Raw genomic sequence first — 27,088 nt, 5'->3', positions numbered from 1 at the left:
GAGGCCAGCCTGCCCTCCATCCACCCCCCCCCCCCCCCCGCCCCCAGGTCTTGTCCTACAGTCCTCTGCCACTCACCCTGCAGTTGCTGAGCTCCTCAGCAGACAGGATGATGGTGCCACATTTCTTCCCTGGGACACCGCTGAGAGAGGAGAAGATGAGAGAACGGAAAGTCAGACAAAGACAGAGCCACAAGCCTGAGCTCTCCCTGATTCAGCCCTCTTCAGCCTCCCCTCACCTCCCCACCACCATCCAGCAGATCTGCTCTGAAGCCCCTAAGAAGACAGAGTCTCCTGTGACCTAGGGTGCTGCTTCCTGGGCCAGGGCCCCAGGCCTGGAATTGCCCCACCCCTGCTCCCCAAGGGCCCACCAAGAAGGGTACTGTCTGCATTGAAAGTCCTAGAAAAGCATCCAGACTCACCCAGAGGCTTCCAGACCAGTGGTTCTCAAACTTTCCGTCCAGAGACCACTTCTGTGGGCAAAAGACCTCGTGGGCTAGCCACCCCACCCTGCACCCAGCTGATCCCCAGAGTCCCGGAACACCCCAGCTCTGAGCCACTCTGATCCATCGGAGAAAGGAGGGCAGTAAGAGGTAGTGAAACAGGAGGACAGGAGTACTCTGGATGGCAGCTTGCCAGGCCGTCTCCCATGGCCCCCTCCCCTGCAGCTTCTTGGCTGGGGTCTCTCTGGGGGAGAGAGATCTCGGCCAACCCTGAGGCTCCTCTATGAGGTGGGCAACCAGGACGTGAATTTGGCCCCCCTCCCCCAGAGAATCCTCTCAAGGGGAGTAAGTTCCCAGGGTGGGGTTCTACCATGACCTCTTCCTTTGGTCAGGAGGGACCCCACCTCACCCAGGTACCAGCCCATAGCACTCTGATGTTGAGGATTAACCCCAGCATGGGGGAGGTCCCAGGGAAACCAGGGCCCCTGGGAGGGAGAAGAAAATGGCAGCTGTCCAGTAGCTGTGTGACTTTGGGCTCATTACTGCACCTCTCTGAGTCTCAGTTTCCTAGCCCATATAATGGGTGTGACTGTAGCATCCATTTTACAAGATAATACGTACACACACCGCGCCTGACACGGAGGAGGCCTCAAAAGCACCGTTTCTCTCCCTGCCTGTGTCCCTTTACAACTCTGCAAAGCTGATGAAATGCAGCCCACACTTGAGCCAGCCCTCAGGGCCACAACATGCTGGCTGCGGAACACATTTCAGAGAACCACTGATGGAGCTCTCTCCAGTGCCGGCTCTTGAAGGGAGAGATTCTCAAACAGAGGAGGCAGGGGAGCTGGCCCTCTGCAGGGGGCTGATGAGATAGCTCGGATCCCTCCAGATGAAGCGGCCAGAGCAGGGCTGCAGCTGGAGTGTCCCCTGCCCCAGCCAAGTGGCCAGCTTGTCCCTCTAGACTTGGGCAGCCAGCTGAGTAACCCAAAGCCCCTCCACCCCCAGCCGGCCCTGCCTGCTGGTAAAGATTGATTTGTTTGACCAGGGACATAGAATGCTCACACCAGCCTCCTCTGTCCAGTGTTTCTCCATCTGCTCCTCTCCTTGCCGCTGAGCCCCTCGTCTATTTCCGATCTTTCCTTCCACGCTCTCCAGCCCCAATCAGCTCCCACCTGCCTGGCCTTTCTCTCTCTCCCTCTCTTCCCACTCGCTCTCCCTTTCTGTTTCTCTCTCTGACTCCTGCTCCCTCTCCAATTCCTGCTTCTCTACTCTTCTTGTAAATGAGCATCCATACCCTTCCTGGGCTGCAGGCATCCCTGGGTCCCCTGAAGGCCCATTTCCTACATCCTGCTAGTTGGATGAACAATCCAGCTACTGAGACCCCAACTTCTAGGAGTCCTCAGCAAATGCCAGTGGCTCCTCCAGGTGGGTCCCCCAAGCAGATGCTCCCTACCCTGGTCCCCCTACCCTCTGCCAGGTGTGAACCCTCTCTCCAACCAGGAGAGGGAAGGGAAGGAGTGGGAGGGTCTTTGTGGCCATATTTGCATGAGGCCAGCCAAAAGCAGATGGTCAGGGTTGGGGCTGGGGAAACGTGGCTAGCCCACCACAGCTGGTAAGGAAATGCGGAAAGTGAGGGTTTAGCAGAATCTACTCTGTGAGGAGGCTGACGTCCAGCAGCGGACACTGGAGAAGAGGGGAGATAAAGACAAGGGAGGAGAAGGCTGAGAGGCGGGTGGGGAAGAAACCGGGTTGGGGAGAGGACAGGAAGGAAGAGGGCCCAGTCCCTGCTGATGCCCAGAAACAGCCCCTACCTCTAAGCCCCACCCTGCTCCCCAGAGCCCTCTGACCGCTGGGGTTGGGGATGCTGGAGCTCTAGCCTGGGTGTGGGGAGGGCCAGCTGCAGAGTGGCCCCAAGTGCCTAGGTCCTTTAAGAGGGACCCAGGGCCCTCTCTGTGCCCCTAAGCAGGACTGAAGAAGGCACAGTGGTGGGAGCGGGGATGGGACCAGGACCCTGAGGCCCCCTTCTGCAGAGCTGGCCGAATGTCTGAGGACTCCAGGGCCAGAGGTGTCTGGTGGCCTACCCGTTGGACACAGCCGGCATGGGCTTGCCTGTCCTGGAATTCAGGCTGAACGCTCCTATTCTGTGGAGAGAAAAAGAGCATGTCGTGAGCTGAGTATCCCCATCCCGAGAGGCCAGAGCTCTCGGCATCACCGAGACTCTTGGAGACAGGTTTCTGTTCTGGATCAAACATCAAAACAGGTCCAAAAGCCACAGGCCAGGGGAAGGAGAGGTATTCTTCCCAAACCTAACAAGGTGAAGCCCTGGGCAACTTCACCTCAGAGGTTCTTGGGGAGTGGTTCCTGGACAAGCAGCATTACCTCCCCTGGGGACATGTTAGACATAGAAATTCTTGGACCCTTGCCTGGACCTGGGGTTGGAGCCCAGCAGTCTGTGCGAAATCAGCCCTCCAGGGGATACTGATGCCTGCTTCAGTTTGAGAACCTCTGCGCGACCTCTCTGAGCCTCAGTGTGCGGGCTGTGAAATGGGGAGATAGACCTCGTGAGGTCACAGAGACGAAACACTGTCTGGCCCAGAACAGATACCCATTGAAAGGAAGCCATTCATAGGTCTAGCCAGGGAAACAACTAGACTTGGACATGTGAAAGCTTCGGTGGGGCAGTAGGTCCCCTCCTTCACCAGCACCCTGCATCTCCACATTTTAGACTGTTTGACCTTTAAAGCTCCTCCCACTGGCTCCTCCCCAATCCAAAGTCTTTCTCCAGCCCCTCCAGAAGGTGTGCCCCTCCACCGCTGGAGGGCCAGGGGCCAGCACCAGAAACAGACCCAAATAACTCAGGTGCTTTTGACCCAGGCAGTTGGGAGCTGAGAGGAGAAGACACACACTGACTCCTGGGACTCAAATTCTATAAGCTTCAGAGCCCTCAAACAGGGGATTACTCCCTATTCTCAAGAAATGATAGCTATTTATCACTATATTCTGTGAAGCCAGAGGAGGAGAACTTTTGGGGGACAAGGAGGACTTTCTGGGGGCTCTGAAGTTTCCACATAGTTGTTGGGGGTCAGAGACAGGGCCTGGGAAAGAGACCAGCCCCCACCCCCCAAACAACACATTCTGCAGTTATTGATCATGATGAGGGGACAGTGTCCAGTGTGAAATTGACAGAAGCGGTGTGGGGGGGTGGGCTTTTCTGTCCACCCTGCCCTGTGACCTGGACAAATGTCCCAGTTTGCAGGCCTCTCTTGCCTGGGCCCTGCTCCTGGGGCTTCCTGAGAGACAGGGACAAGAGAGGTCACCCCACTGCCTGGGCAAGCCTGGCTGGTCCCTGAAGCCACCCCCAGGCTCCACTGTGAGAAGCCTTGAGACTCTTCATGGCAGAGCCTGTTCAGTGTAATAGTTTCCCCCTAAAGCACTGAAAACCCTATGATGCAGGGGCCTGGTGGGATGCGGAGGGCTTTGCCATCCTAGCAATCTGAAGGCTACTCTATGTGAGCAGATCCCTAGGTTCAAATCCTAGCTCTTCTACTTCCTAGCTATGTGGCCTTGGGCAAATCACTTCCCTCTCTGGGCTTCAGTTTCTTCCCATATATAACGATGGGGTGAGGGGTGGGAGTGGACTACATAAGGTCTCGGGCCATTCTAAGGAATGTGGGTCTCTAATAAGTGAGCCGAGGTCCCTCCAAGATAATTGGGTTAAAAGTCCTGCAAGGGCAAGGCCCTTGCAGTCTCCATATTTCTGACTGCCCATGATGATCGGCTGACGGCTTGCCCCTCCCCTGAGCTAGCCCTCAGCAAAGATGAACAGCAAGTTGGACTATCACTGAGAAAGCAACCCAGACAGGCTCCACTTCCCTGTATACTTACGTGAGGGACTTCTCCAGGCGGCTCCCAGGGGACCCCACAATCTCTCCAAGGGTGCAGAAAGCCTGGCCCAGGAAATCCTGCACATCCAGGGTGCAAAAAGGACCAGTCACCCACTAGGCTCACAGTCGTCCCACCTCCCCCACCACCCCACACCTGGATATACGAGGGCTCTGAAATGACAGGATGTACATCAGACACACACACTGTGTCATAGTGAAGCCCAAGGCCAACTCAGAGTTTGGCATTTAGGAGACTTTCAGAATTGCTGGGCAGGTGCTGGCAGAACTCACATGTTTGGATAAATCAGGACTCTTGGAGTCAACATCATACCTGCAGGGAACACAGAGAGATGGTGAAGGCAGCTGGGGCAGCCTGCCCTGAACTGTCTGGCTTCCTGAGCTGAGCCAGAACCCATGCTCTCCCCAAACCAGGCACTAACACAGTGGACATTTCTGGGAGTAATAGCAGGGAGACACAAACGGTAGCCTTCTAGTGTGTCTTTTGATCTGGGAGATAAATGGATATCAACATGCATCATGGGGTAGGGTTCTTAAAGATTTGAGCACTTTACTATATATAAGTTATGTTGTTGTTGTTTCGCCATTAAGTCATGTCCAACTCTTTGTGACCCCACGAACTGCAGTCCTCCAGGTTCCTCCGTCCATGGGATTTCCCAGGCAAGAATACTGGAGTGGGTTGGCATTTCCTTCTCCAGGGGATCTTCCCAACCCGGGGATCAAACCCACATCTCCTGCATGGGCAGGTGGGTTCTCTACCACCGAGCCCCCAGGGAAGCCCATATACAAGCTGTGTATGTGTTAGTCACTCAGTCGTGTCCGACTCTTTGCAACTCCACGGACTGTAGCCTGCCAGGCTCCTCTGTCCATGGGATTCTCTGGGCAAGAATACTAGAATGGGGCGCCGTGCCCTCTTCCAGAGGATCCTCCCCATCCAGGGACTGAACCTGTGTCTCCTGTGTCTCCTGCATCAGCGGGCAGGTTCCTTACCACTAGTGCCACCTGGGAAGCTGACTTCCCAGCGATGGGCTGCCCTGCTGCCCTGGGCCTCGAGTCCTCCTATTCCTCCCTCCGTGTTCGTCTCCTTTTCCTGCATTTTCTTCCTTTGCTCCCTCTTCGCCAACCCCTTTTCCCCATTCCATCCACAATTCTCAGGGGCACAGTGCTTTCTAACCACCCTATTCCCCGAACAAAACAATAAAACACTCCTCCACCTACTCACCAGACTAAAACCCCACTGTCACCTTTAACCTCAGAAGAGGGGCACTCTGCATCCGTGTGATGAACACATAGATGCTTTGAGTCTGATCAGCTGGGTAACCTCTGCAGGAGGGGAAACTGGAGGGGACCTGCCCCCAGAAGCAGCTTTGACAGAGGAAGAGTTCGCTGGGGACTTGGGCTCCCTGGAGGCAGAGCTGGAGTTGCCCCCAAGATCTCCCTCAACCACCTGCCCCAGAATCAGGTAGCTTGCCCAGTGCCCTTCCACACTAAACAAATGGGGGGGGGGGGTGCCTTTGTTCCCTCTCCCCACCTCTCTTCCATCTCCTGATGTGGGTGGGGCTGGACTTCAGCTAATAGTCCCTTTTCTCCGGTCAACCCCGGGCTTCCTCTGACATGACAGATCTCCTACCTTCCCGAGTGAGGAAACCGCCGCCCCAACAACAGGTCCTGGAGCCCCACCTCCCAACCGTGGTTCCCTCCCCAGCTCCAACCTCAGCACCATCTTCCACTTACAGGTCAAAACGGAGGTTCTGCTTCTCCTCGAAGAAGTAATCCACGATGAACTTGCGCACAAAGTCGGGATTGAGTGTGTTATCGATGACTTCAGTGCGTCCAAACTGCAAGAGGAGAAGGGGCGTGGGTCTCGCAGTCAGGATGGAGGGACTGGACTCAGAGCCCCTCAGTCCTGAACCCGGTAGTAATGGAAACCATGCCTCTTCCAGCCCCTGGCCCCCACCCTCATCCCCTAGTCAAGGAGAGAGCTCCCTCATCTAACAGTGGAAGCCGTCTACCTTCAGCTCTAATCTCCACTGCCATCACTTTACTCCCCCTTTTTTTAAATAGGTTCCGCTCAAGTGAGATAGTGTTTTTTTGTTTTTTTTTGTGGGGATTTTTTTGGGCTTGTGGGATCTTAGTTCCCCAATCAGGGATCAAACTGGGATCTTTAGTAATGAAATCACAGAGTCCTAACCACTGGATGGCCAGGGAATTCCCAAGTGAGATGGTTTTGATATCGGGACATCTGAGCAGACCCTTCACTTGCCCACCTCCCTGCCTTTGCCTATGCTGTGTCCTTCACCAGGCCTCCCCTTCTCGGCCAATGGCGTGTCCTCCACTCTTTCAAGGTCCATCGTTAATGTTGCCTCCTCCAGGAAACCGTGCTGATTCCTCCAACCAGACGCCTCTGCGAGCACACTGAGCTTGTGCTACCTCTATGACCACCTTCCTTCTCGGACTGATTTCGATTTAGGCGTACTGATTTGATGCCCTGATGGTAAACGCAAGGCAGAGACAGGGGCTGTGGGATCTCTGAAGATCCCTTCTCCTGGTGTTCATGCCCTTGTGTAATCCTCTCCGCTTGAACGTGGACTGGAGTTAATGGTTTGCGTCTAATGAAGATTGGACTGGAGCACAAGTCACTTCCGAGGTTATGTTATAAATGACTATGGCAGGGCTTCCCTGATGGTCCAGTGGTTAGGAGTCTGCCTTCCAATGCAGGGGACACAGGTTTGATCCCTAGTAGGGGGACTAAGATCCCACACGCTGGGGGGAAACTAAGCCTGTGATCCACAACCAGAGGAGCTCCCGCACCACAAGGACCACAACAAAGACACAGCACAGCCAAAAAAGACTGTGGCTTTGTCTTGGGCACCTCCCCTCTCTCCTGCTCACTGTGATGAGGCCAGATGCCATGGTGTGAGCTGACCTATGGAGAGGCCCATGTGGCAAGGAACCACGGTGACTGTCAGCCAACTCACCCCTGAGAATCTGAATCCTACCGAAAACCACTGAATGAGCTTAGAAGTGGGATCCTGCCCCAGCCCAGCCTTGAAAGGACGGGGGTCCTGGCCAACACCTCGACGGAAGCCTCGTGAGAGACCGTGAGGCAAAGGATTCCACAAAGCTGAACCCAGATTCACGACCCTGTTGTTTAAGTGGCTAAAGTGTGTTAGTCTTTCAGTCGTGTCTGACTCTTTGCGATCCCATGGACTGTAGCCCGCCAGGCTTCTCTGTCCATGGAATTTTCCAGGCAAGAACACTGCGGTGGGTTGCCATTTCCTCCTCCAGGGGACCTTCCTGACCCAGAGATTGAACACGAGTCTCCTCTGTCTCCTGCATCGGCAAACAGATTCTTTACCACTGAGCCACGTGAGAAACCCCATGTGGTTTCCCATGCTAATGCTTAAGGACTCAGCTCCCCGGAAGTCCAGCTCTACAGCTCCCATAGTTTGCCTCATATCCCTATGACTGCACTCACCACATGCCCTAACCATGATCTACTCTTTTCATCCCGATAGATAGAGCTTCTCGAGCAATGGGAGGATCCAAGTTTTCCTCATCTTTCACAGATGATTATAGCAGCAGCAGCTGCTGTAAACACTTTGCATCGTATTCCCTTAATTAATCCTTTTATGGTAGGCCTTCCCTATTTTATGGATGAGAAAATGAGAGCACCGAAAAGGCAAGTAATTTGTTTAGAGTCGCAAGGCTAATAATTGCTGACTTCAGGCATTCTGGCTCACGTTCTCCAAGCATGTTGCCCTACATGTAAGGTTCCAGGAGCAAGGACAGCAGAAGCCACTGCTCCCAGTGACTGGTGCAGAGTAAGCTACTCATTGTTGAATGAAGTAAGATCCAAGCAGGAAATGGATGAGAGGGTTTGAGTTCCAACTTTATCACAAGCTGATTATGACTTATAAGGTCAGAGACTTTCAAGGCCTCAGCTTCCTCATCAGAAGATGGAAAATAACACTACTTGTTCTGGGACTACCCTGGTGGCCCAGTGGTTGAAAACCAGCCTACCCAACCTGAATGGGAGGGGAGTTTGGGGGAGAATGGATACATGTATACGTATGGCTGAGTTGCTTCGTGATTCACCTGAAACTATCACAGCATTGTTAAGTGGTTATAACCCAATAAAGAGTTTAATAAAGGTTTCAAATAAAATTAAAAAGAATCTATCTGCCAATGCAGGGGACATGGGTTCGATTCTTGGTCCAGGTGCGGCAACTAAACCTGTGCGCCACGGCTTCTGAGCCTATATTCTAGAGCTGACGCGCCACAAGAGAAGACATCATAATGAGAAGCCCGCTCACTGCCATTAGAGAAACCCTGAGCACAGGGACGAAGACCCAGAGCAGCCAAAAATAACCAAATAAAAACACTACTTGTTCTGCTTGTTTCTTTGAGTTATCCAATTCAATTCAATTATGAATTCAACAGTTTTCAAGCACTTATAAAGTAGGTCTGGCAGTGTGGTGGGTCCTGGGCTACAAAGATAAATAGAATATGAATCCTATATTTCAGGACTCCTCTGTCATAGGTGAGACAGCTCAGACACAGATAATAACTACAAGACAGTGTGAGAACAGTCATCACAGAGTTACATGCAAAGGTCTAAGGCAGAGTGCGCTCCTCTGGCTGGGGAAGCCTGGAAGTCATTGAAATGTACCAAAAAGCAGATCACTGGGAGTCCTGTTTCACATACCAGTCCAGGCATCTGATTTCATAGAGGTCTGCATTTCATTACCTCTGAGCTCTTTTACAACTTCTGTAAATTACAGAAGGTATAACGTCATGCAAATGATTCTTATCCACAGAAATGCAAATGAATTTCCCTCAGTGGAATGCAATTGATTATCTGATTATTACCCAGTGGATTTGCATCTATTTGTAAATTCACCTCAGCATTTGTGATTGTGTATGTGTTCGCGTTGTTGGATTTGAACCAGTTATAACATCTTACTGGTTCCCTCATTAATGAAGAAGTTGAATACAATTTTGCTATGTGTTCAATTTATATTTCTGTGGGAATCATTATTTTATCTTTAAAAAGTGTATCCTTTCACAAGAGATTTTTCAAAATAACCCATGCTCAGAATTCCCTGGTGGTCCAGTGGTTAGGACTCTGTGCTTTCACTGCCAAGGGTGAGGGTTTGATCCCTGGCAGGGGAACCAAAAATTCCACAAAGCTTGAGGCAGGGTCAAAAAACACAAACAAAACAACCCATACTCAAGCCCTACCACAGGCCAATTAAATCCAAGTCTCAATGGGTGGGCTCTGAACAACTGTATTTTTAAAAAGTTCCCTACATAATTTAAAGGTGCAGATGGTGTTAAGAATCACAGATTCTCAGTAGGAAACAGGGTCTTCCCAGGTGGCACTGGCGGTAAAGTACCTGCCTGACAACGCAGGAGACGTAAGAGATGGTTTCAGTCCCTGGGTGGGGAAGATCCTCTGGAGGAGGGCACGGAAACCCACTCCAGTACTCTTGTCTGGAGAATCCCATGGACAGAGGAGCCTGGAGGGCTACAGTCCATAGGACAGGATTGAAGCAACTTAGCATGCATGCAGGATGAAGGAAGAAAATTAACATTTATTGAGCCCCTTACTGAATAGTCAGTAGATTAAGTGGATCTTTATAGTTGAGTTATTGCAAATCCTAAAAGATGATGCTGTGAAAGTGCTGCACTCAATATGGCAGCAAATTTGGAAAACTCAGCAGTGGCCACAGGACTGGAAAAGGTCAGTTTTCATTCCAATCCTAAAGAAAGGCAATGCCAAAGAATGTTCAAATTACCTCACAATTGCATTCATCTCACATTCTAGCAAAGTAATGCTCAAAATTCTCCAAGCCAGGCTGCAACAGTACATGAACAGTGAACTTCCAGATGTTCAAGCTGGATTTAGAAAAGAAAGAGGAACCAGAGATCAAATTGCCAACATCCGCTGGATCATCAAAAATGCAAGAGAGTTCCAGAAAAACATCTACTTCTGCTTTATTGACTACTCCAAAGCCTTTGACTGTGTGAATCAAAACAAACTGTGGAAAATTCTTCAAAAGATAGGAATACCAGACTACTTTACCTGCCTCCTGAGAAATCTGTATGCAGGTCAAGAAGCAACAGTTAGAACCGGACATGGAACAACAGACTGGATCCAAATCAGGAAAGAAGTACGTCAAGGCTTTATACTGTCATCCTGGTTATTTAACTTCTATGCAGAGTACATCATGTGAAATGCTGGGCTGGATGAAGCACAAGTTGAATCAAGATTGCAGGGAGAAATATCAATAACCTCAGACATGCAGATGACACCACCCTTACGGAAGGAAGTGAAGAAGAACTAATAAGCCTCTTGATGAAAGTGAAAGAGGAGAGTGAAAAAGCTGGCTTAAAACTCAACATTCAGAAAACTAAGATCATGGCATCCAGTCCCATCACTTCATGGCTAATAGATGGGGAAACAATGGAAACATTGAGAGACTTTATTTTTGGGGCTCCAAAATCTCTGCAGATGGTGACTGCAGCCATGAAATTAAAAGACGCTTGCTCCTTGGAAGAAAAGCTATGACCAACCTACATAGCATATTCAAAAGCAGAGACATTACTCTGCCAACAAAGGTCCTTCTAGTCAAAGCTATGGTTTTTCCAGTAGTCATGTATGGATGTGAGAGTTGGACTATAAAGAAAGCTGAGCACTGAAGAACTGATGCTTTTGAACTGTGGTGTTGGAGAAGACTCTTGAGAGTCCCTTGGACTGCAAGGAGATCCAACCAGTCCATCCTAAAGGAAATCAGTTCTGAATATTCGTTGGAAGCACTGGGGCTGAAGCTGAAACTCCAAAAGTTTGGGCACCTGATGTGAAGAACTGACTCATTGGAAAAGACCCTGATGCTGGGAAAGATTGAAGGCAGGAAAAGGGGATGTCAGAGGATGAGACGGTTGGATGGCATCACCAACTCGATGGATATGAGTTTGAGCAAACTCCTGGAGATGGTGAAAACCTGGCATGCTGCAGCACATGTGGTCGCAGAGTCGGACACGACTGAGTGACTGAACTCATTTCATTTGATTCTCACAAAAACTCTGTGAGTTGTTACCCATTTTGCAAGTGTGTGGTCAGTCATTCAGTCCTGTCCAACTCTTTGTGACCCCATGGACTGTAGCCCACCCGTCTCCTCTGTCCATGGGATTCTCCAGGCAAGAACACTGGAGTGGGTTGCCATTTCCTTCTCCAGGGATTTTGCAAGTGAGCAAACTGAAAATCAAGAGGTAAGTAACTTGCCCAAGGTCACAGAGCTAGGCAGAGCTGGATCTAAACCTAAGTATGTTTAATTCCAAAGCTCCTTATGTTTTTTCCTTCATCTAACTGCCAAGAGTCCTCAAGCATTATGAAAGCCAAGTAAATATGAGGTTTACTTCACAAGCATTTATAGAAACCTCCCTGTGTGCAAGTCCCTGGGAAGGATGTTGAGTTGAATTAAGACTGGGTTCCTGCCCCACCCACCAAATTCCATAACAATCTTATAATGTATAACCCTGGTTCCAAAAGAGTTCCCAAATTTTCCTCTCCTGCCTTTGCTAATTTTTAATACTTCTTGTCTTCAGATGCAAACAAATTTCTCCTAATAGCTTTCTAGAATGTGGACTATTCCAGGAAAACACCCAGGTTCCAGAGAATCCTCTTTTAAGAAAGGGACCTACCTCCTCCTCAATACACTCACTGCCTTCCTCTCTCAAACACATTAAAAAAAAAAAAATCCCTCCGGCAGAATTTTATATAAAAATCCCAGCCCAGAAAGAGCAAGTATGCCTTTGTGCAGCCTGCCTCCTCCTTCCACTCCTGGCAGAGACTCCAAGGAAAACACCCATTAGGGAAGATGACAGCGCTGCTTTTAAAACGGCACTCGAGGCTTCAATAGAGGGGAATTCCCTAGAGATTGATCTCTGCCAGAGAAGAACGTGGAGTTCCCCTGGAAACAGGACAGGGAGGGGGACTCCAAGGGCACCCAGTATCTCCTGAAACAGGAAAGGGGGCAAGTGAGTCTGGCTGGGCAGTGATGAATTACCAGGACCCGGAGTAATTAACATATGCATATCACAAACTACTGTGTATGGAATCTTCAACCCAGGGACTTACTAAAGATGTTTTATAGCCTTCATTACTTGGGTTACTAACAAAGAAAAAAACGTGAAAACTTGGATTTAAAAAATCCAAGGAGCCACCAGGTCCCTGTTAAACCCAATTTACACTCCTATTCATGACGGTCAGAACACAGATGAACTGATTGTTGTTGTTGTTTTTTAATCAATTTGGCTGTATTTCATCCTACATAGAATTAGAGCACTTTCAAGCCTAAGGGACTTGGAGAGGTGAGGTACTAGGGAACTAGCAGTGGGAAGAAAGCACGCAGAGGCTGAGATCTGGCTCTGCTGGGGGGCGGGATGGGGGGTGAGGGGGAGGGGGGAGTAAGTTAACCCCTCACCACCCAGAATCCGGAGCCAAGTCAGCCAGCTCCCAGAACATCCTTCTTCTAGCTCCCAGGAAGGATCTGCCCCTCTGAAGCCCATTCTGAAGCCCTTTGTCCATACTTGGTCTCTAAGGATGGGAGGGGGCCCTGACACTGCTTATAGTCTGGGGAACAGACCACCAAACACTGGGGGCCACAGGAACACTCTGATTAACAAAGCTGCAGGGAAGCCCGAAATCTTCTTTGTTTTACCAAGTGATTCTAATGCAGAGAACCCTAGAGAATTGTTGGGTAGATGGCAAGTGCAGGACTGAGCAGGCTGGGGTGTGAAACTGGGGAAGGGGCTGAATGATGGGGTGGTGAGGGGACTTTGACCCCACTGACAGGGACAGCCTCCCAGAGGGAAGAAAGAGAAGGCACAAATGAGAAAAAAGCCTGGAAATTCAGGGTGTTAACCTTCTGAAAAGCTTACTTCTTGTCCCTGGCAACCAAACCCAGTGGGAAAAGCTTCTGACGTGTCACAAAAGATGCTCCCAAGGGGTCCTAAAACCCCTATGACTAAGCCCCAAGAATATCAATTAAGCAGAATTAATTACATAAGTTCTAGTGAGACCCTCAAAGTGGGGAGGCAGACTTGGAACTTCTCTGAGGACTAAATTAAGTGGCTCTCGGGGGTTGCACTACACAGAGAAGTGGAGATTTATGGGGGCGGGTGGGGGGCTGCACCGCCACACTGTCCTGGGTCAGGGGCCAGTGCAGGGCTGGGATGGAGAACCTAGGACAGTCAAGCAAGGCCTTCTCTTCCCACATCCAGCTACAAGGCCGGGAGGGGGCAGGCCTGCATCAAGATAGGGGTGTCCCAACCTGCAGGCAGCACTGGGCTGGTGATTAGGCCTAGACTGCTTTGGAGGCTTGTTCTCTTGCTAGAGAGAGAAGCGCTACCGCTCCGGCCTGCCCAGCTCCTTCTCGGTCCTGCCCTACACTCCTGGAGACTGTTTCCCACCAAACTCCATCACCCGGTTCCCTTGCCCTGTGGGTTCCAGTGGGGTTTGGCCAGCAGGTGGCTCAGTGGTAAAGAATCCGCCCACCAACGCAGGAGATACCAGAGACTCGGGTTCGATCCCTGGGTTGGGAAGATCCCCTGGTGTAGGCAATGGCAACCCACTGCAGTATTCCTGCTGGGAAAATCCCATGGACAGAGCCTGGGGGAGGCTACCGTCCATGGGGTCACAAAGAGTCGGACACACACACAGCGGGAGGCACTGGCAGATGGGAGGAGAGAGAGGTTGGGCTATTACTTCCAGCTCCCACCTAGTCTCAGCACCAAGGTTCTGGGAGGGGCTGCTTCCCCGCTGACCTCACTCACCTCCCACTCTCACACAGTAACACTGTCTCCTCCCAATGCCCCTTCAAGCCTGGGTGGGAACAGCTCCCTGTCTTTGCCAGGCCCAGAGTGTGGCACCATCCCTTGTGGGTATCCTCAACCTCACCCACACCTTTGAAAGAAATCCATTAAATCTCTTCTGCGAAACCAGTTGACTAGAATTCTCCTTCCTGCTGGGCCCCTGGCTGATATATTTTCTCTCTCTCAGACACATTCACACACTCATACAATTTCCAACTGTAACGGACCATAAACCAAGAACAGTCCCCACCTCCACCCCATTCTTCTCAGACACTGTAACGTTCACGGCACGAGTAAAGTCTGTGACTCCTGCCGTGCAGCCTAGATGCCCAAGGTCCGTGACAGCCCTCTGGGATGCAGGGTCCCAGCACAGCCATCCCACCTGTGAGACTCTGTGGGGACTCTCGGGGACCAAGGCTCCCATCACAGCCTTTACTTTGTAGAAAGTAGGCATCCTGGCCCCATCCACACAGGTGCCCGAGAGCCCAGCAAGGAAAGGCAACTGCCAGATTTGAACCAGCTCTGAGGGGGCTGTGATGCCCTGAAATTGAATGCAAATGTCTGTACATGTCCTTATTTTCTGGGGAGAGAAGCCATGGTTTTCATCAATTTCTCAAAGGGAAGCATATCTTCAGAAAGCTTTATAAACCACTGATTCAAGCTTTGAAGACAGATCTTAGGGTTTCCCATAGAGGGCAATAAAGATAGAGCATTCTGAGGCCAGACTTCCTAAGTTCAAATCCTGGCTCAGCTACTCACTGACTGTGTGACTTGGTCAGATTCCTTTGTTAGGGAACTGCTGACTGAAACTGATCACACTGGTCAGCCACAATGATAACCACTTGCGTGAGCTGCCTCACAACAGGAGGTCCCGACAAGGGACATGGTGCTGCAGCTGGAAAACTAATTGGGAGAATTCGGGAGGGGCCAAAAAGAGTGCGGAGACGTCAGCCTATAGTACGTCCTACCAGCCTCCCAGAATCCTCTGTGCTGGGATCCTCCCAGATTATTGGCTGAGAGATGCACACGTCACCAGGAGGGACCCTGAGTCAGACCAAATAAGGGCCAAGCAAGATGATTGGTCAGAGAACCCAGAAATTAATCCCATCGCCATAAAGCCTGGGGTTCCCTGGTGGCTCAGCTGGTAAAGAATCCGCCTGCAATGTGGGAGACCTGGGTTCAATCCCTGGGTTTGGGAAGAGCCCCTGGAGAAGGGAACGGCTACCCACTCCAGTATTCTGGCCTGGAGGATTCCACGGACTGTATAGTCCATGGGGTCGCAAAGAGTTGGACAGGACTGAGCGACTTTCACTTCCACTTTCCATAAAACCTAAGACTGTGAACCTGTGGCAGAGTAGTTCTGGGTCCCCTTAACCTGTTGTTCTCCACCTGGGCGCCCCTTCCCAATAAAGTCTTTTGCTTTGTCAAAAGGTGTGTTTTCTGGAACAATTCATTTCTGAGTGTTAGACAAAAGCCCACTCTCGGGCGCTGAAAGGGGTCCCACCTCCTGCAACACCTTCACCTCTCTGAGCTTTAATTTCCCCTTCTGTAAAATGGAAATGACCATTTGTCCACACATCATAGGGTTGTCAGAGCATTATTAAATGATTTAGTGTATGTAATATACTTCAGAAGGAGAAGAGGGCATCAGATGATGAGATGGCTGGATGGCATCACTGATGCAATGGACATGAAGTTGGGCAAATTTGGGGAGATGGTGAGGGACAGAGAGGCCTTGGTGTGCTGCCGTCCGTGGGGTCACAAAGAGTCGGACACAACGGGGCGACTGAACAACAACGACATACTTAGAAGAGAGCCCGAGGCATAAAACATTCTCTGTAAATGTATGAGTCCATGCTCTGGTTCTTTATAAATCCCAAACCCTGGTGGCCAAGCCACCCAGGAAGTGTATGTCCCCCAAGTCTCTGAACTCAGCCCTGTCTCTGAGATGCTCTGGCCCTAACCACTAACCTTTCCTACTAGCCCTCCACACCTGAGATGGTCTCGGTCCTCCATCTAAAGGGGTCCTCTCTGCTTGAGTCCCCTGGAGGCCCCAGTTTTATGTGGTTTCTGTCCAAACATCTTCTACATACAGGGTGAGGCAGAGGGGAAAATGCGGCGCTGGCCCTTTGCTCTCAGAAAGCAGCTGCTCCATTAAGATCCAGGCTCGGCCCCTCCCGTGGGCTCCCCTCAACACCGAGCAATGCCCCCAGGCCTCCGTTAGAAAAAGGCAGTAGGATGTGTAAAATGTGCTTAGCCACCCAGGCCTAGAGAAGAAAATTCAGTCTGGGGACTTCCCTGGTGGTCCTGCGGTTAAGAATCTGCCTTCCAATGCAGGAGATTTGGGTCTGATTCCTGGTCAGGAACTAAGATCCCACAAGTTACAGGACCAACAACCAGAGTGAAGCTTCCTGCTGCAGCTAAGACCTGAGACTGCCAAAAATAAAGAGATATTAAAAAAAAAAAAGAAAAGAAAATCCATTCTGCTCACTGATAGAAAAGGGAAGGCAGGAAGCTTGTACAAGGAGGCTGCTAGTGGTTGTGGAGGGAGAGAGGGATGTCCTTGGCCCGCTCATCCCCAGCTCAGACACTGGAGATACAGAACTAAGCCAGCCTGGGAGAGGCTCTCTCTGTTGCTTTCAGATTTCTAAAACCTGGTCCCTTTCTTCTCCCTCACAACTCTCTGCTGGGGCGGTGACAGCAAGCAGCTCAGGGATGTCTTCCAATTTGTCAGGCAGCTCCATGCAGATGACCCTGGATGGGGGGCCCCGGGGGCTGCAGCCAGGGAGGGGTAGAGGCGGTAGCCAAGCCAGCGGCCCAGGAGCCTCACACTGGCTAGGGCTCTGTTCCTTATTATCTATGTGAGACCACCTGGGTAACCCCTCAGAGAGCGCATTTCCCCATTGATAAGACAGAGCCTCCTTTCTTCTCCTGGGCAAGGCTAGAAGGAAATGTGTATGAAAGGCTGCCTGGATCATCTGCCGCCCAGTGGGTTTCAAAACTGACATCAACTATCGCCAAGCCCCACCAGGCGCCAGAGGCTCAGTGCTCTCCACATATTAACTCATCTAATGTTCTTAATACTGGGCTTCCCCGGTGGCTCCGTGGTAAAGGATCCGCCTGTAATGAATGTTCATAAAAACTCTATGAGGCAGTACTACCATCACCTTCATTTTACACATAAGTAAACTAAGATAAGGTTCAGAGAGATTGAGATACTTTGCCCAAGGTCATACCGCAAATGTCTGGAACGAAGAGGATTCAAACCCAGGCAATCTGGCTCCTAGTCAATTAGGGGTTGGTCCAGTCACTTACCAATGAGAGGTTAATACTGTGAATGAGGCTAGGACTATGTCCTATCCAGTCTTTGCCCCAGCTCAACCACTGAACTGGCTTCCCAGGTGGCTCCAGCGGTAAAGAACCTGCCTACCAATGCAGAAGACATAAGAGACCCGGGTTCAATCCCTGGGTCGGGAGGATCTCCTGGAGGAGGGCATGGCAACCCACTCCACTATCCTTGCCTGGAGAATCCCATGGACAGAGGAGCCTGGTGGGTTACAGTTGATAAAATCACAGAGTTGTACACGACTGAAGCGACTTAGTATGCACGCAACCTCTGAACATCTCCAGCGCTTACTGTCCCTTCCATCTGGTTAACTCTTCTTGTGGGGCTGAGTAGTACAGGTGAATGCCCCCGAGCTATTCCTCTGCTCAACTCCCACCGCACCGGTAATCCCTACACACACACACACACACACACACACACCCATAGTCCTGGTCCTTCCTGTGATTTCTGTAAATATTCACTGATTAACAGCTTGACCCAATGGCTCAGCGGTTAAAGAATCTGCCTGCAGGACAGGAGACGCAGGTTTGATCCCTGGGTGGGGAAGGTCCCCTGGAGGAGGAAATGGCAACCACTCCAGTATTCTTGCCTGGAAAATCCCATGGACAGTGGAGCCTGGTGGGCTACAGTCTATGGGGTCACGAAGAATCAGACAGGACTGAGCACACGGCACACACAATGAGCTGACTTAGAACTGAAGATTTTAGGGCCAGAAGGAACCCAATCCTCTCAACCAATGAGAAGAGAGCGGCTGGGAAGGGGGAATGGGGCGCTCTGATGGAGGCCACACAGCTGATTAGGAAGAGGGCGGTGACAGGAGCCCAGGCCAGGTGGAGCTCCGGCTCTGAGCAGTGCCCTTGTGTCCTGGAAGCCTGTGGACACCCCCTGTCCACCCCCCACCTCAGGTTTCTTCCTTCCATCAGATCTTCTCATCATGACTTCTCATCTTCCAAAGACTTCCAGACAGCCACGATTTCATTTAACACCCCCACTGATCCCCAGGGGAGATGACTTTATTACCATCCCCATTTTACAGATGAAGAAACTGAGCTCCAGGAGGTCGGAAGAGAGGGCCAGGGCCCCCAGGGGTGACAGAGGCACTGTGTCCTGGAGTGTCCACTCACCACCAGTCCCTGGAATGAGTGGATGGCTCTGCAAGCCCGAACAACCTAATGACCCCTAATTCACACAGTTCTTGCCTTTTTACAAGTTATAGCTGGATGAAGCTTCGGAGACCTCCCCTCAGCTGCGAGGCCCCCGGTGGCTATGTTGGCCAGGACAGAGGGAGGTGGGAGCTGACAGACTGCTCTCTACCACCAAGCTGCCCACCCTTCACCAGCTGGAGTCCCCCTATAATTCTCATACATTACTGATGTCTCCTCAATGGGGGGTTCTAAAAGGTTCACTGCAGGGCCCAACCCCTGGACCCTCATGAATCATGTTCACCGGGATTAACATTAGAGGCCAGAAAGCCATCTGATTCAAACAGAAATGGGACAAGGGAATCTGCTTGGCATTGCAAACACGGGACCGGGTGGGCACCCAGGGCTGGGGAGAATGGCCGGAGGTCTGGGCATCAGGAATGAGGGCACGGGCTGAGGGATGCCCACACAGCACCCGGTCCCCTGCCAGGTCTGCCACCGTCTCGGGCCTGGGAAGTTCTCTCAGGTTCACTCATGGGAGGGGTCCAAGACTCTGTGGCCACCTCTGCCTTGGACAGTGAGGAGAATCAGGCCCAGAGAAAGCAAGAGGCTTACCTAAAGTCACCCAGAGCCAACCATGACTTCTACGGCCTCCCAGACCACTTCCTGCTTTGGCAAGGCCTCTAGTGAGAAAGGGCAAGGGTGGAGACAGGGGACCTGGGGCTCCAACGGCCTTCCTGGTGATCAGGCCTGAACGAAGAAGGTTCCCGATCTGGCCCCAGACACTGACAGTGGCCTGTGAAATTTTACCAAGCTTTATAATAAAAGACATCCTGCCAAAAAGCTTAGTTCCTAATTAGTCATCGTTCCAGATAATCTGTTAAATCGTCTCAGCTCCTGGCGGCGCTTTCACCAATAAGCCTGGCTGCCAAGCTGATGGTGAAACACCCTCCATTGGCTTGTCCTCTGGGTCCTGCCTAGGCTGCTGGGTCTTGGGTCGGGCTATAGCACTCTTAGGGGAGCAGGGGAGCCTGAGAAAGCCTGCTATAACAGCACCTGTTCCTTAGCACACCCCCAAATATCTATGGTTCCTATCAAATGACATCAAGACACCTGAAATGACTGCAGCAGCGGTTCCTTCCTGATCCACCATCAGTGAAATGATACCATCGGTGGTGTCTCACTTACGGCTTCTTATAGGAAGAGCAATTATTGAGCATTTCCTATGTGCTGGGCACTTTATATGAATCAATTCCTTTAATCCCCACAGCAGGCTTGTGAGCCTAAGCACTTGTTCAAGAGCCCCCACTGGGAAGGTGGTGGCCTCGATTTGGACCCAGTTACCTTGACTTCAGAGCCCACGCTCTCAGCAGTTCAGCCGCAGCGCTGTAAAGTGTGCCTGGACGCTAACGCCAAAGAGTAAATAGATTTCTCAGCTATCAAGGGACCTGGCCTAGATCCTCGGGGTTTACTAGAAAGGCTGACTCCTTTCTCTAAATGGAAGCGTAGGCTTCTATCTAATGTGTGACACAGAACTAACAAACACCTCTGGCTGAATGGGGGAAGGGGCGGCAGGAACCACTGACAAATTTCACAGTCGGCCCCGGACCTCAAAGCCGAGAGCTAGAAAAGCCCATTTTGAAAGTCGGTGGCCTGGGCAGATGAGAGAAGCAGAGCCTCGGACTCAGAAGACCACAGCACGTCCCGGCTCTGCCAATTTCTAGCAGTCTCTGGGCGAAGCAGGGACCCCCCCCTCCATGTCTCGGCTTCCTCATCAGGGATGTGGTGAGGGCCATGGGGGATAACGGGATGCGGTGATGTGGGGACTGCACGAGGCAGTAGGAATGTCAGTCGTCCTCCTGTTGAGGATCAGCAGGACCGGGGACAGCGCCCCCGCAGCTTTGCCTGACTATGCTTCATCATCGTCATCATCATCATCCTTTAAGTGTTGAGCACGGGACTTCCCTGGTGGTACAGTGGATAAGAGTTGGACACGACTGAGCGACTGAACTGAACTGAACTGAACAGTGGATAAGAATGCAGGGGATACGGGTTCGATCACTGGTTTGGGAAGACCCCACAAGCCACGGAGCAACTAAGCCCGTTTGCCACACTACTGGAGCCCAGACGCCTAGAGCAGGCACTCTGCAGCAAGAGAAGCCACGGCAACGAGACGCCTGAGCACCGCAGCGCAGAGTCGTCCCTGTTCTCTGCAACCAGAGAAAGCCCCCGCACAATAAGAAGACCCAGAGCAGTCAAAAATAAAATGGATTCATTAAAAAAAATTAAGCATTGAGCGCAACAAGGCACTGAGCTGAGTGATTCTGTCATTTCGTCCCATCACAGCCAAAGGAGCAGGCATCAGGGTCCCAGAGTCGCATTTTGCTGATGAAAATAACTAAGGCTCAGAGAGGCTGAGAAGTGGAAAAGTCAGGATTTCAAGAGACACGGAAATAAAGCAGGTTCTAAAGCCTAAGACTGGGAACAGGCCCCTAAGACTGGGAGCAGATATCTGTGGCTCCACCTGGTCCCTCCCAGAAGCAAGGCCTCTGTCCTAGACTGCCTGCTGCTGATGACAGGGGGTCAAGGCCCTCGAAATTCAGCTGAAAATTCAGGAACAAATCCCACCAAAGACTGCCCAAGGAACCCAGGGCTCAAGAGTGACCTTTATTTGTTTGGCTGCGCGGGGTCTCAGCTGTGGCACGTGGGATTTAGTTCCCTGACCAGGGATGGAACCCGGGCCCCCTGTATTGGGAGTGTGGAGTCCTAACCACTGGACCCACCAGGGAAGTTCCCAAGAGCAGCCTTTCTCTGCAGAGGTAGATTGCAAAAAGGGGAGTCTGGAAAACCAACCCCATGGTGGAGTGGAAGTCCTCCTCCTTGAGAGGCTTGTCTCTTGCTCTGGGCTTTAACAATAATAATGGTCCACTTGTCACTTTCCATCTTTTGATAAAGGTCTATGTTTTATGATGCGGGCCAGGTCCTATGCTGGTCATCAGGGATCCCAAACTGGGCTCACAGCCTAGTGGGTGGAGGGTCTTTCATTTCACTCTTAAACTCTTGGCCATTGAATCAACCTGATGCCCACTGCCGGTGCTCACCCCCTCTCATCCCAGGAGCAAACTGTCTTCCTGCTTCTGTCCTTTCCCCTGCAATTGTCCTGCACGCCGGGGACAGAGCTGTCCTTCTGAAATACAAGCCAGGCTACATCACTCCCCTGCTCAAAACCCTCAGATCGCTTCCCACTGCACTAAGAGCAGTGTCTGAACTCCTACATGGCCTACAAAGCCCTACAGAATCTGCCCATTCAAGCTCTGTGACTATATGGCCCATTGCCTTTATCGTCCATGCCACTCAAATGGTACCAGCTTTCTTTTGTCCTTTGAGTATAGAGAGACTGTTCCCACCCTAGGGCCTCTGCACTTGTTCCCTGCCTGGAACCTCCCACTCCCAGACTTAGGCATGGCACTACTCAATGCTCAACTCGGCAGGGCCTTACCTGATACCCCTCTAACTAAAGCAGCTCCCTTCTCCTGGTCACTCTCTATCTCATTACACTGTGTTATCTTTTTCACAACACTTATCAATCAGTACTTGAAATCAATTTCCTTGCTGACCATCCTAATCTTCTCCAGTGCAGGGACTCTGCTTGTCTCGCCCTCCACTACGTGCCTGGACTAGTGTGTGGCATATAGTAGGTGCTCCATAAATGCCTGTTCCCTGACTGCTCCCTCTGGAAATCGTGATTACATTTAAGACTGCAGATGCCCAACAGGACTCCCAGCAGGCGCCATCCTTCCGTCCCAAGCTCCTTTCCTCTCAAGCTGATTGCTAACCTCTCTCCAGCACACCCTGGGCCGCAGTCAGACTGAGTCACAGCCAGCATGTGAATGCATGCAGGCCATTCACACCCCAAGGCTTTGCTTTTGTGAGGCCCCATTCCTGGAATGCCCTTTCTTCCTCCCACCATCCTTTGAGTCCCAGGTATGGTGCCATCTCCCCCCGGAATTCCCCCTGGATCAGTCCCTGCTATGAAGTGCTGAGAATTCCAATCTAAACTCCTTGGGAGGCTCTTGGACTAGTTGTAGTCTGAAACCTGGGGCCTCGAGAGGATCTGATCCAATACCCTCATCAAGATCAACAAAAGGAGGCTTTTCAATCTTTCTGTGTACGTGTCAGTTCTCCACCCCCTCTCATCCCAGGAGTTCCACGGCACTGCATACTGTCTTCCTGCTTCTGTCCTTTCCCCTGCAATCATCCTCCACACCAGGGACAGAGCTTCCTGTAAGGCCTCTGAGAGCAGGGACCTCCCTGCTACCCTCTGCACCCTGGAGGTTACCACAGTGTCTTACTTGAGGGACTTCCCTTCTCTTGGCTTCCATACTGCTATCTTTAGAAAGGATTACCTGTGAGAACGTATATAAGCCGCCTGGTACATTGCCCGGCACCCAGAGCCCATCAGTGGTCTATGATCAAGAGCTATCTTTGGCCAAGTGCCTACTTGGCTTCTCCGCTTACCCTACGCTGCACTGTGTGGTGCTTAGCCAGCTGTGTCTGACTCTTTGCGACCCATGGACTGCAGCCCGCCAGGCTCCTCTGTCCACGGGGATTCTCCAGGCAAGAATGCTGGAGGGGGTAGCCTATCCCTTCTTCAGGGGACCTTCCCGACCCAGGAATCAAACTGGGGTCTCCTGCGTTGCAGGTGGATTCTTTACCAGCTGATCTAACAGTGAAGCCCCCAACTTACCCTGTGTTATCTCAAATCCTTAGAGAATCGAGCAGGTGAGTATTGCTAGTTGCCCATTTTACACATGAGTAATCTGAGGTTCAGAGAGGATACATGTCTGGTTCAGTCCACAGAGCTCTAGGTATCAGGGTCCTAAAACAAACCCAGGTTTGTCTGGCTCCTAAAACTGCCCAAGACCCCACCCCCACTACACGGTCTGGGCATACTCTGTACCTGCCTGCAGAGTTGTTACAAGGATTAGAGATGATGAGTCTGAGATGCGGGGTACACGGCAGGCACTCAGTAAAGGAGGCCTGTTGTTATACAGACTTTCTGTACATCTCGACTGATTCTTTGAGTAGCTTAAATCATCAGTTATCAGGGAGCAATCTTGGTTGCTAAGATAGGGGTGTCTAGGGAGCTCAGAGAGAGCTGAAGGTAGATCAGAGGTGGATAAAGGCAAGGGCATGGTGGAAAATTACCTCTGGAGGAACAGAGTGAGAGTGGGCAGTACCCCAGACTGGGGGCTCTGAATGCTGGCTGCAGAGAGAGGATCAGAGCAAAGGAGAGTTTCTTCCCTAAGTGGGTACCAGGCCCTGAGGAAGGAGGAAAAAGCTTGGAGTCAAACAGCAGAGGGTTTTCTCACATGATTTTAAATTATTTTTTAATGAGTTTCATCCATCCTACAAGTGGGAGTTACATTGGAAAGACCCTTATTAGGAGGTTTCACCTTTAATACGCTATCTCCTGGGCACTGGAGAGCCATATTAACAGAGGGGTGTTAGCAATGATTTTTCACAGCCAACGGGAAGGTGTAGAGAGACAACTGGATGGTTAGAAGGTCTGTACAAGCATTTAAGTGCTTGAACGAGCAGGGAGCAAAACTCGGCAGAGACCAGTGTGACTTCATGCCTTGGGAGTGGGTCTGGGATACCCCAGGTTCTTCCACAGATGGAGGCTGCTGTGGCCTGATCATCACCAACCCTGGAGCATCCCCTCGGCCTGCCTCAAGAAGCCTCTCAGGTTAGAGGCAGGCCCTGGGACCTCTCTGAGCTTGTGTGTGACTAGGGATCACTTGCTAATATTAGGTTAGACCCTAACCTTAACTGTCAGACCATGTGAAACTGCCAATATTTTCCAATTGCAAATCCGAATGATTCAATCTGGGCTTCCCAGGTGGCGCTAGTGGTAAAAGAACTCACCTGCCAACGCAGGAGATGTTAAGAGTCGCAGGTGGGATCCCTGGATCAGGATGATCCCCTGGAGGAGGACGTGGCAACCAACTCCAGTATTCTTGCTTGGGAAATCCCTTGGACAGAGGGGTGGACTACAGTCCATAGGGCCGCAAAGAGTTGGTTGTGACTGAAGCGACTTAGCATGCACGCATAGTTCACTCTAACACATGGTGCACATGGAGAAATCAGCCTGGGTCCTGACTTCATGGTTTTGTAGGCCCAGTGTCAAGGATGAGCAGAAACAGAGATGTGCCTGACCCAGCCCTGACCGTGGGGGCAGGTGTCTCCCCTAAAGGCCCGGCAGCTGTGGACAGCCAACCAGAGTTAGGAGGCTTCATCACAGACTGAGTCCCAGCCCGACACTGATGAAGTGCATGGCCGTGCACAAGTTGCTTCCCCTTGCCCCGCCTCGGCTCTTCTCTGGGATCTGGGCCAATCGCATCTCCTCGCGGTGGCTGCAGCGTTGGGTAGGGATGAGCGAGCAGAGCACACAAAAAGGGCTGAGTCCCTGGTAGCTCCTATCTTATGGCCATTTTTAGGGGAGTCCAAGTGGGAGAGGCTCTAACCCCAGGCTAATGTTGATTGTCTTGTCTCAGAGCCTTGGAAAATGGGTGAATTCCTGAACTGTGATTCAAAGAGTCTTTGGAGGCCAGGAGAAAGCCTATTCTATTCAGGGGGAGCAAGAAAGGAGACTTTGGGGATAAATCTGGGGGTGACCTTTGGGGCCAGAGGCAGGGAGGATGATCAGGGTCTGGAAGAGGGAGGAGGCACACAGAGAGGCAGGGTTTCGTGGGCAGACTGAGAAGACATCCGGATAAACACCGCAGGGGACAAAGGCACCCTCGAGGCTGGGAGCGGAGCTCCTGTGCCAGCAGCAGTCCCCATCCTGGTGGCTGGCATGCCACGCTGCAGCGCTCTGCACGTGACACAGGGGTGACATCCTGGCCTTTCCTGAGAGAGCCCCTCCTGATGAGGGACCCTCACACGCAGGGTTGGGAAGCCCCGTCTCCCAGAAAGCCCTCATTCCTTGGAGCCAATGCGATCCCACAGCCTCTGAGGAGGGGACTCGAGTTTCCCAGGAAGCTTGCATATTACAGAATGTTGGCTGTCATTCGTGAGTTCTAGGTGCTGGGAGGGCATGTTGGTTTGATTCCCAGGGTCTCCAAGTGTGGCCATTCCCACTATGAAGGGCCAGGTGCCCGAGCAGGGCAATGATATTCTACCACTGATATCTCAAAAGCATTATCTTAGTCCTCCCAAGAAGATCTCCTAACCCCATTCTACACACGAGTAAGATGAGACTCAGAGAAGATAAATACCTCACCCAGGTCACATAGCAAATCTCAGAGTTGGGATGGGAACGCAGGGTTTTGGACATCAAGTTCAGGGTGTCATCTGACAAGTCATTTGGCTGTTATTCATGATGTCCTTCGGGACCAGATCAATCTGGGAAAAGGTCTCGAGCGGAGGAGCACAGCACTCCGTTTCATTCAACCCCTATCACCGCGTGGACAAATGACTGCAGCTGACGCAGGGCCAGAAGGCAGAACCAAGATGCTGAATGCACTACCATAATTCAGCGTGAGCGTCAAAGACCAGAACAGCAGACTGGATCTGCCAAATGACACACAACAGAGATAACTATAAACCCTCACGTCTACATTCAAAAACACCATTGCCAAATCTGAGCTAGAGGAATTCTGTTCGGATAGCAACCCATGTGAGAAAGATACAGGAGCCCCCAAAATCAAGATGAAATAAGTCAAAGACGTCTGTCAAAGAGGCCAGTGGAATTCTAGACACTGTCGACAGACACGTAAACCTCGGAAACTGACCCACAGAATGCATGATCGTCTAGTCCAAGACCCGGTGAGGAGACAGCCAACCCACGGTGCCCTCAGCTAGAGAAGGGGACAGAGCAGGACACACACTTTGGAAAGAACAGTGACAAACAGACTTGTGTTCCAGAAAGTGTGCCCAGCCTGGCAAAGGGACAAGAGACACTAAAGAACGGCTTGGAGAGAAAGGGTCACATTCTAAGTCTGCCCCAAAGCAGACTAACAGGGCCCTGTGAGCTGTCCTCAAACACTGAAAGAACACATGGGAGAGAAAACCAGCTTATTTTGCACAACGAGTATGGAATTAGGAACGAGTGGAGTTTTGCCCTTTATATATAATTCTATTATAGTTCTGACTATATTATAGTCATGCTCAGAAACTCCTTTCACATTAACCTGTCTGTGCTGCATGCAGTTTCCTCCTCTGTTCAATGGGGCCAATAATAATGGTAACAACAGTGCGGCTGCAGCTACCTCTATCACGGGGGTGTCGTGAGGATTACATGAGTTACTATGGTAAATGCTTAGATCAGGGCCAGGGTCCATCACTGTTAGCTAAGTGTTTGCTATTAGCGTTACT

General features: G+C 51.3%; 1 protein-coding gene across 1 annotated transcript in view; it reads right to left on the bottom strand.

Moving 5' to 3' along the window:
- Window positions 1–27,088, bottom strand: part of CPNE5 (copine 5) — a 99,570-nt gene that overhangs the window by 49,723 nt on the left and 22,759 nt on the right. The window contains exons 4-9 of the mRNA XM_052648476.1: window positions 6,077–6,180; window positions 4,616–4,655; window positions 4,326–4,402; window positions 2,522–2,581; window positions 420–470; window positions 77–140 (exon numbers count right to left, since the gene is read on the bottom strand). Coding sequence (XP_052504436.1) covers window positions 77–140; window positions 420–470; window positions 2,522–2,581; window positions 4,326–4,402; window positions 4,616–4,655; window positions 6,077–6,180 — 396 coding nt within the window. The remainder of the gene's footprint in view (window positions 1–76; window positions 141–419; window positions 471–2,521; window positions 2,582–4,325; window positions 4,403–4,615; window positions 4,656–6,076; window positions 6,181–27,088) is intronic.

The sequence above is a fragment of the Budorcas taxicolor genome, chromosome 11 (assembly GCF_023091745.1).
Source record: "Budorcas taxicolor isolate Tak-1 chromosome 11, Takin1.1, whole genome shotgun sequence".
NCBI classification, from domain to species: Eukaryota; Metazoa; Chordata; class Mammalia; order Artiodactyla; family Bovidae; genus Budorcas; species Budorcas taxicolor.
Note: the sequence above shows the minus strand (reverse complement) of the source record. Positions and strands in the feature narration are given on the sequence as shown.